The sequence below is a fragment of the Hypomesus nipponensis genome, chromosome 24, assembly GCF_054491055.1.
Source record: "Hypomesus nipponensis isolate SF chromosome 24, ASM5449105v1, whole genome shotgun sequence".
In the NCBI taxonomy this organism is placed as follows: domain Eukaryota; kingdom Metazoa; phylum Chordata; class Actinopteri; order Osmeriformes; family Osmeridae; genus Hypomesus; species Hypomesus nipponensis.
Window position 1 is genome coordinate 4,401,441 of NC_140384.1, and position 10,978 is coordinate 4,412,418.

Sequence of the window (10,978 nt, forward strand, 5' to 3'; positions counted from 1 at the left end):
TACCTCGAAGGTGAAATATTCTGTATCCAAATATTGCCCCAAACACATGCTCAGTAGAGACATTCCACATAGTCTCTGTCTAAGTTGTTCTCTTGGCTCTGCTCCCTTGGGTAATGGAGCACAGCTGGAGTGGAGATACTTGGCTTAGCGAATCACACCTCAATTTTCAGTAGATATAGCTTTTGTTTTATTTCTTCTCAGGTTTTATAAACCAAATAACCCCTCTGAGATGCTGATACCGTACACACAACTTGCACATACACCATGCACATTCACACATACATTCACATACCACTATAAGGCATCATTCACGTTCAGCACAGCATAAGTAATTACGGATATTCTTAAAAATGTAAAAACATGAATAAATTAGGAGGCTTTGGTAAGACATTTGAGGGCTCATATGCTGTTTATCAGGAAAATGAGTGAAGCTTCGAATCTAAAGCAACGTCTTAGCCTAAATCCAGAATAACTTTGTATGTGTGACATTTCTGGGTTACCTCACAAAGCTTTTGATATGAAAACTTCCGCATGGCACCCATAGAGACAAATACAGCCACACACACACTCATGCGTGCACACGCACACACACACACACACACACAATCACATACTGTCATACAGTACAGTCACAAGCCCTGGCAAATCAAATTAAATAAAAGTTAACAGAGCATGGAATATGCTGTGAACTCCAGGAGAGCTGATGAGGCCGGGAATGAGATGAAATGCACAGACAAAATCTGTGATATTGCCTGTGCCTAATGTAGCTAACGGGCCTAACAGCATCATGCTGTGAGAGTCAGCTAAAGAAGAGAGGGGAGACGGTAACAGGGAGTGTGGGTGGGGGGGCAGGGAACAGGGGCGTGGAATGAGGCAAAGAAGAGGAACAGAGTGCTGGGGTACGTAACCTCACTACTGGAGCTAGCAGGCATGCATCCTGGAGAAAGCGTTCCTCGTACGTGCATCCTTACTGGATCTTAAATGTACTTGTTGATCCCTCTGTGCATGTCAATGGAACGATCTTAAGCCACCTTTGCGCATCTGATTGGTGATAAAATGATTCAGCTTATTGAAAATAAAGTGTTCTTTGCCCTCGTGGGGAGATTTCGTGAAAGGACGAAAAGCTCTTTGCAATGTTATTTTGACTAAGGCAAGCGTAAGCATGGTGTAGTTCCTGACAGATATGTCTACTGTACATCAATTATGCCATGAGCTTAAGAGCTTAGAACAAATTTATCGTTTGTGAAATTAAAACCCTAAGCCTATGTTGTGCGTTCTTACACAGGAAATGTTCAGTTAACACAAGGAGTGTTTTATATAGGTTCTCTGGAATTGTTATGAACAATATAACTCAGGAAATGGTCCAGCCTTACTTTGAGATCAGTTGTATAAAAAGCCAGTGGTGGAAAAGTTAACTTTGACTGTATTTTACAGTTAGTTTTACAGTTTAGTATTGTGACATAAAATAGATGAGAACTCACTGTATTGTCTCTGGAACTGCCGATAAAAAGCACACAAATGAATATGGCAATAGTTACTCGTGAAGAGATGAAATATCACAACCTTGAACGTCATTCCACTGTCTTTGCTCCATAATCTTCTTAAAATTACTTTAAGCTCACAAACATTTCCGAGGCCTTGTTTGTAGTGTACCCAAAATGCGCTTTTTGCTAAAAACCTCAACTGGCTTTGAACAGGACTGCACATCCGTTCATATTGTGGTCAGTTGTTTATGGCTTTTCATTTACTGTAGGAAATAGATCTATATTTATTAATATCTAGCACTTTGGTTGACACATGCTATGTAAATAATTGTGATTGATTGATATCCGGCCAATCACCTTAATGGAGGGAGAAGAATGCAGGACACAATAGGAAGACAAACTCAGAAAACCACGCGAGTTCTTTCAGTAGTCCAGTCCTAAATTATTCTTATGGTGAACATGGTCGTTTGCATTCGTTCTGCTGAAAATGTTGGACATCTTCACACATACTGGCCGAGAAATTGGAACCGCAAAGGCTCCTGTTTCCAGCTAATGCACTGGTGTATTCCAAAGTCTTCATCTGATTTAATTTATGTAATTCATCTGCCAAAACAATTAATACACTTCAAATCAAATGAAAATAAAACATTTATTATTGTCATGTCCCATAGGTGCAACAGTCCAAATCTCTGTGCTCAATCTCTCTCTCGCTTTTTTTCCTGTGTCACCGCAAGCTCTGATTCCCCATGACGGATAACGTCTTTACTTTGTATTATATCTTTTTGATTATGTTAATAAATGTTCTCTATGTGCTTTTCCAGCTATGACTATGATGACAGTATGGTATGACGGGCATTACCAAGTACGAAAGTACAGCCTAATGGTCTCTGTTTGCCCGTGCTGTGGGTACAATGCCCTGGCAGTTACCACCGGGCTGATTCAGCTGTCCTTCACATTGCAAACAGCCCTGCAGTGTCTCCTTTCTAATATCCAAGTGGCATTCAATATACAAGGCAACATTGTGCAAAACACAACATTCCACTAGATTTTTGATGACTTGTATGCAGTAGTGCTTCCATATCAACAACATTGACAGCGTTGATTGAATGTACCGTCTTGGAGGGGACCGTGTACAGCATAGTGTGATGACCCTGGTCTGGATAATCACTGTCTCCCATCAGAGACAGGTCGAGAGATTTGATCTCGTTTGTTACATAATTTGTCATAAAAAAGAATGATCTGCAGAGCTATAGTAATACTCTACACCTTAGTGATGTAAAATGTCACGTCTCAAACAACTTTAAACATCTAGACAATGGAAACCCTTAAAATGTACAGATGTGGTATTGCTCCATAAATACATTTGCTTGATTGACTAATTGATGGTCTTTATTCAGATGTAATTTTTGAAATATGTGCCGTAAGAAATGGTTGATGAAGAGGCCATTGGGGAGAAGCACCACTGCTTTAATGCTTCGCTACTCCTCCCAATACCTCCAGGCAGTCATGTAACGTGGCGACACCTACTCCGTGGCAAACTTTGCGGAATTTACCCAAGTGCACCTCAGGTGACATGAATAATATCAAAAGCACGGATCACTACCCACTTGACAGCTGCGTTAGACAAGACTGAGGGCAGGATCTCGCCCACTAGTAATAAGGCCCTCATAAAATACTGATTAACATTAATATGTGTTAAAAATGTTAATTATAATAATGATACTGTGCTAGCTATAGCCTTGTTACCTGTTTACTAATGTTATTACAAGCACCTGGATCTAAAGTGTTACCAATTTCTGTTTTGTGGAGTCATAGTCCGAATTAAGCTATTGACTGAGTGGAAATATAATTCATTCCAGTGAACAAATCAATAACTGACATCTTTCTCAGTGATGGACCTACTGAGAAATCCTGAGCACTTACAGTCAACATCGGCAGTACATTTCAAACATTAGATGTTTTGAGTCACGGGAGATGAGTCAAAAAGGGAGATGAGTCAAAAAAGGCACTCATTCAAACAGAAGAAATGAATTTTAAGTAAAAAAGGTGTTCCATGAAATTGGAATGGCTGGGATTCCCACCTTGGGAGATCCAGAGAGAGTACTACAACAACAAAGACTGCTTTGGTGTGGGTTTCGTAGCAAACAGGTTACTGGATCATAGATGCCTAAAAGCTGATGATACTGAAGTAGATCAATGCATCTTCATTCATCATGCTTCGTAACGCATAGATGTACAGGGAACAGCTATACCAACGCACCCAATCCCAGGAAAATGTTCCCCTGCCATTTCCCATCGTGTGGCTCTTCTTCTGAGGTCAGCTAGGAGCAGTGATCTGTCATATCAACGTGACAGGGGGACAAAGTCCAACTGTTCACCTTGTGCACGGCCAGGGACAGAAAATAGATCTGGTCTGCAGGTTTTTATCTGGAGGATTTATCTGGAGGATACCCTTGTATGCCTGGAGAGAACGTGCAAACTCTGCACATACAGACGCCAGAAACATTGCACCTGAGCACCATACAAGGCTGCCAGTGGGAATCAATCCCGGACTGTTTCAGACTATCTTCTTGTGAGGTGGCAGGGCAAGGCACTGTGTCGGCATATCATATGATTTAGGTGAATCAGAGCATTTTCCAGAGGCTTCACTGTCCTCAATGCATACAATCTCAATTGTACGTCAACAGACTAATCTGTTTGGACATCACAAACATGACTTAAACATGCGAGTATTATTAGAGCCATCCGTGATGCGGAGCAATAAGTCAGACCTGAGAGTTAGGGTGGACACCAGCAACATGTACACACCGCCATTAAGCTGTCAGAGCATGAGACAAATGCCCTAAACAGCATCTGTAATGACAATGACGAGTGCAATCAAACCCAGCCAACGTGATTAAGGAAAGAACAAGGGGCACAGCCAATGTCACTTCATCAAGAAGAGAGGGCAGTGTGCAAATATTAATTAATTTTTGTTCCTGTTTCCAAAGTGTTATTTGCATACATGTGGGAGTTTGTCCAATCAGAGCCCAGCCTGTGCAGGATTTGGTTGTTATCTTGGCTGATGATCACTGAGGAGTTTGACCTCTGCCCATTGATTGAAGACCATGCCATTTAAAAGGAAGGGTGAAGGGCATTGAGGTAAATTGCAAGACTAGGTTATTAAAAGTGACCCAAACACAACCTTCACAGAGAGATTGGTAAATCTAATGGGTTTTCCAGATGGATGGATCATCAGTATGTATTATGCCACAGGTTGTGCTAATATGTTTCATTTGATGATTATTCAAGCCCTCATTTCCTTAGTGTGGGGAAGATTAATATTTCCTTTATGAGAATAAGCATCATTTTACTTCAAATAATCATCTTCAATGTCATCCAAGGTCAATTCCGCTTGGATTTATTAACAGAAGAGACAGGGACAAAAAACTACAATTTAATATTCCTAGAATCTGTCTCACAGACTTTCCCATCTTGTAATCCAGAAAAAAAAAATTGTGTTCGTGATGGATTCCATGATAGGTATCATAAAGATGCTGTAGATAAGGGCAATGGTGCCATTAGAAACGAATAAGGAGATTCAGTGCTCAATATTCCAGTCTCCTTGATCTTTACCATGATCATGAATAGTTCCCAAGTGCGATAAGCCTCTGATGATGTACATGTAGATTGCTCGGCTGATCAGATCTTAACTAGAACCTTCAGAAGAACACAATTCTGTACATCTCACTCAGCGCTATTTCTATCCAGAGAATATTTCTGCCCTCAGGCAAGCCATTTAGCAAAATACATTACATAAATAATACAATCCAGTTGTAAACAAAGTCCACAATGATTTACTTTTATGGGGGTACATTATTCCTAGTCGAGATGGCAGAGTCATGCGTACTTTGCAATTGTGTCATCGACAATGTTGCAACCCAGATGATCAAGATTTTAACAAGCTCACTGTGAGACGTGTAGAGTAACAGGAATACCCAAATAGGTCGTTCACATCCTAATGGTTAAAATGTATCCGTCTACAGAAGAAGGTGGTTGCGGAACTCTGAAGTCATTTGCCCTGTGTGTGGCTGGCTCGAACACAAACAATGGGTGACAATCCACCTCGGGAACCAAACAGAGGAAGTGATGTATCGCACAGTGACACGGAACAGTGCAGCCAGCTTTACCTGGAGGTAGATGTTTCAGGACCATTGATTATGTTTCAGTGGACAGAGATGCTGCCCTGAGAAGCTCTGAATGGTGTTTGTTAGTGGCCAAAGACACCTGCTGTCTTGGACAATGCAGACGATTAACTGAGAAATGGAATTGTAAAAAAAGGATTCGATATAGCATTTTCCTTTTTTTCCACACAAACCCAAAATGTTCCAGTTCCAATGTATGCCGATCAAGGTTACTACAGGATCTAACTTGCAAACTTGAAGCTGAGAATCCACACACCATGGGATACTACATTGATTTGTGGGTTGTGCTGTGACACAGTTTCGCTACTAAGCCCTTGAGTGCTTTTCTTTTGTTGCTGGCAAAAATATGGATTCAGCCTACTGCTTCTCTCTCTCTGTATACATACAGTTTGGAGGCATCAATAGACTTGATTCTTTGTTTATGATCCTATCTGACTGACCATATGATATCACAAGAAACAACAAAAGAAAGATTATAAGTTTTAACTCTGGTGAGAACAAGTGAAGAAATATATAATTAATAGACCATGTTAACGCTTAACACCACAACATTCAGCAAGTATGTACCTCAATGGATGAGCCGAGCCATTAAACAGATGGGTAAAATTCCACTGTATTCTACGCAGAAATCTAAATGGGATAGCCTATGATGATTAATTAAGCAAGTCATTGTGGGTGTATTTTATTTTTCCTGTAGCCCGCTGAGCATTAAAACAAGTGCACTCCAGTTCTGCGTTCATTATTCTGGCCTAGGAGGGAGTATTGTGTTTTGTAAGCGCAGACGCTGAGAGCTGACACGGGCGAGCTCAGGAGCCCAGCAGCCTTACAATCTCTGCTTCAGGCACAGTCACTCGGGACGGAGTGAGCCTGTCTGGCTGGCAACGCTGACACCAAGGGCTACCGTGGGGCCAAATGAGTAGAGACAGGAAGAATCACATGACCTGTATGCGTTCTTCCAATCCAACGATCATATTTACATAGGCTTAATGGAGTCGAGTGCCGGAAAAAAGAAAAACAGCACAACCAAGCAGCCAAAACGAATGGGACAAAACAACTCTAACCTGGGATTTAATTTGGAGTCGGTTGCATTGTATAAACTCAGTGACCAATTAACAGTATATCAAAGGTTTCAGATCTATCAGAGGAAACCTATAGTGTATGTTTTAGTGTCCAGGGTTTGTGATATAATAAATCATGGATCCTGATTTATAAATATAAATATCCCGACTGGAGGACGTTTCCAAGGAGGATATGCAAGATGTTTAAATCTCATCTGTCTTGTTCACACAGCGTCCGGTGCAGGCCTACAGATATTTTCTTTATCATACTGTAACAAAGTGCTATAGCCTGTGTGACCCAGACAGCGACACCCTGAAGTGACGTCTACGACATGGGATAGAGATTATAAATGATGGACAGGTTGTAACAACAAACGATTTCTCTAGATTAATCTGAGAAAACAACTAGACAAGCTGGACCATATTAATTTATTTATTTAAGATACAGCTTTCATTTGACAACTATGTTTAGCAGTTATTGTCTAAACAATTGTGGAATTCTATATAGCATTCGAATGTTGCCCTATCAATCAGATGTGCGCCTCACAACATCTACAGTAGCCTACATGAGAGACATTACGCGCGCCTATCACATTATTTCGATAGAAACAGTCGACTCGTGTAGGCTACTGTAGATAGTAACAGGCTAGAAGTCCGGCAAGCATAGGGCTCCTTTGATTTTAGGTCTGTATTTCAGACACGCAAAATGAGCCATGAATAAACTCGCAGGCTGCTGTATACATTATTGATTCGATTGTGACTGCTTCTTTATAATAACATTCACTTCAGACTTTCAATGAATTAAATGCTGGACTAGCTGCAGGCACTATAAAGGAGGCTATCACCAGATTACGTGACTTGGAAGTCGGCATGTTACATTATAGTTAATGACAATTATGATCTACTTGGGGAAATTGTGTCGTGAAGGAAAACAAGAATTGTCTAAATAAAACATCGGCTCTTAACGTCCATACAGTTAACTGCTTTTCCACTCACCTTTCACAAACTGCGGGACAGCGGCACCCAGAAAGAGGACGATGGAACAGAGTAAAGGTCCCATCCTCTCTCAAATACCAGGTCTCACTTCCAAGGTTATTAAATGTGTGATATCACGAAGCAAAAACATGCAAGTTTTCCCCTTCTTCTCTCACTGAGCTGCAGGCAAGTATCTCGGAGATGCTGTTATCTCCTCCTTGAATGGCGTCAGTGAAGTCCTCTTATTTTCCAGTGAGAAAGTAATAAACGGTCCGGCAATACCTGTGATGCCTTGTGTTGAAACAAGTGCCAGAGTCAGTCCCCGCCGCTGTTTCGCCCTCTTACCGCAGTGGTGCGCGAGGCAAGAGCGGAGAGAGAGAATGTGCGTGCGTGCTGGTCCCAGGCAGACGGTCTCACCGAGTGTGCGCGTGTGTCAGATAGAGAGAGAGAGAGAGAGAGGGAGAGGTAGAGAGAGAGAGAACGATAGAGGGGGCGGGAGAGAGAGGGAGTGTGTGTGTATGTACAAACAGTGGTGAGTGAAAAGAATGGGGCGCTGCCTCACCGATAGATAAAACCATGCTCCTCCCTGCACGTGTTGCTACTGCCAACACAAGTATCACGAAATCCAGAGGGAATATTATCAGAGTCTTTTCTCCACCTTGGCTGTGATTTCCTTCTTCTGGCCTCCTTGAGTCCTGGGCAGGGTGATTTGGCCACTAATCAAATGCATCATCCATTGACAGTTCCTAAATCTCATCACCAAAAGTTGATCCCTATGGCATTTCAGCTGACCTCTACTTCAGTGATGGATATGACAGGTTTTGCTCCTTTGACCATACTTGCTAGACCAGTAAGTGTAGTTGTTTCCTATCAGGTGCACATGACCTTGAAGTTGGTCAATAAAATAAAAATGGTTAGAAGCCCACATGCATCTGAATATAATTGTGAAGCTTGTTTGTACATTGTCTTGTGTCCTAGGAGACGTAGATTTTTGTATGCACTGTATATTCATCTCACATGTAGCTGACCACTGCCCAGTGTACTAATGAACAACTCTGAATATATGGTATGTGTTTCAGCCATCATTAACTTGCACATTTTTGTATCTTCATCTCTATTCTTCTTGCATAATTGTATTCTGCCCATGGTCATAACCTCTCTGTATCGCCAACCGTCTCTGGAGGAGAGGATCACTCATTGAATTGCTCCTCCCAAGGTTTCTTACATTTTTCAGTTTTCCAGTGAGTTTTTCCTTGTCTTCTTTGAATGTTTTTGTTGGTTTAGATGTAGTTCTATGGGCAGATGTGAAGTCCTTAGTGACATTGATTGTGAAATGAGCTATACAAAATACAGAAAAAACTCATACAGTTAGGCTACTTAACAAGCTGCCATGTACGGTACACCGATCATTCTCTTTGCAGATCTTTTCATCCAGAAGCACATCTTCTGGTATGTACAAAAAAAAAGACAACCACAAAATAACAGAATGCACGGCAAAAAAATATAAGCTGATGTCATCGTTGAGGATAGATACCGTAGGTCTCTGGTGACCTTGATCGGTTTTAGAAGTGAGCCGGTATCTTAAGGCCTAGAGCTGATACAGACCGACTGAATGCACTTGTTCAAGACAAACAATAAATCACCCAGACCCTTTCTACCTGCTCGGCCCAACCTGAGAGCCATACCTCTGTATTATTAAAGACCACACTTGTGTCTATTGTTCGGGGCTTTAGCTCTTCCCATCACCAGTCCATTCTATAACTTTGTTTTCTCTCTCTCTCTCTCAACTCGGCTCATTGCCCTGCAAACTTGGATGGTTACAGGAGGTGTGCGCCAAAAAGTTTACGCGATTATATCTTGTTTTCCTCTGTTTCCCTTGATGTGCCGGACATGTCTTTGTTGTGGATTGGGCCTGGTTGTATGAGGGTAAGAGACGGATGAAGGAAGAGTGAGCATTGCTCGCTCTCTCTCCTGTGACTTTTGTGTCCTCTGGAGCAGAAGAGTGGTTCAGCTCAGACCTCTGAGTCCTCCCTCCGCTCACCATCTATTCTCATTAGGACAACCGAGACCAATTTAGGATGAGCAACCATCTGGAAAACAGAGTGACCTTCCTTGGGTTGTCCAGCAGAGCATCGGTGATTGTATCGCACTCACAATATTTTTTTTTTTTTTTGGGGGGGGGGAGAATCTACACCCGTTTTTACCATGTCAATTTAGCGCCAGTTGTGACAGGAATACTTGCGGAACAGAGTATTCTAACTCCGTTGGAAGTTAAATGAGGTCAAGGATATGAGAATTCGGACTGCAGATGTGGGTTACAGAAGGATTCTTTGAAATGCCCCCAGCTTTCTCTCAGAATACCCAAATGTAGAAAGGTTAACTTTTCCATATGCATTAAGGATGAGGTTGAATATCCATGGTCCTCTTCCACCTCTCTCTCTCTCTCTCTCTCTCTCTCTCTCTCTCTCTCTCTCTCTCTCTCTCTCTCTCTCTCTCTCTCTCTCTCTCTCTCTCTCTCTCTCTCTCTCTCTCTCTCTCTCTCTCTCTCTCTCTCTCTCTCTCTCTCTCTTGCTGATGGTTGTAAAATCCACTCATTTCATCTCCCGTAGCTCTGGGTCCTACGCTCTCCTTACCAATCAGGCCTCCACTTCTTCCCAGTGCCCCATTCTCCCTTCCCCACATTCACCACAAAAGACTGCCTAACAAAGACCTTACGCAGAGTGAAAGAGTAGGGAAAGAAACAGAATAGGTGTTAAAGTAAGAGAACAGGCCTGGAAGGAAGAGCAGATAGAGAGATAGAGAGAGAGAGAGAGAGAGAGAGAGAGAGAGAGAGAGAGAGAGAGAGAGAGAGAGAGAGAAGGAGTGGGATGAAGAGAGAGAGAGAGGGTTGGAGCAAGTGACAGATTGAGGGAGGACGTGACATGTGCAGGACCAAATTAGGGACTCTCGGAGCTCAGACAGTGAATTAATTCGAAAGAGATTATTGCATTGTGTCTTCATTTGTCTCCTCCCCCCACACCAGGATGCACAGAGCAGGTTTCTTTTCCCAAGTCTGGTGTCCCTGTTGCTGCATTCTCTCTGACAGTAGTTCCAGACTCTCCTGGCTTCAAATCAGGTCCAGGTTGTCTTTTTATTTTGCTTGCACTCATCATGGCACAAGCTCGAACTGACTATGAACGCTATCCAAGAGAGATCACAAAGATAGTGATGGGAGTGTATGGTATATCTGGTGAAAGGAAATGCAGCTGAATGTACTTTGCATTTGAAATGAAAGGGA

At 42.1% G+C, this 10,978-nt stretch overlaps 1 protein-coding gene across 1 annotated transcript in view; it reads right to left on the minus strand.

Moving 5' to 3' along the window:
- The window catches only part of edil3a (EGF like and discoidin domains 3a), a 79,150-nt gene extending 71,060 nt beyond the window's left edge, over positions 1 to 8,090 (minus strand). The window contains exon 1 of the mRNA XM_084690764.1: positions 7,723 to 8,090. Within this exon, the coding sequence (XP_084546890.1) occupies positions 7,723 to 7,786 (64 nt within the window). The 5' untranslated portion in view covers positions 7,787 to 8,090. The remainder of the gene's footprint in view (positions 1 to 7,722) is intronic.
- Positions 8,091 to 10,978: the final 2,888 nt, after the last annotated feature.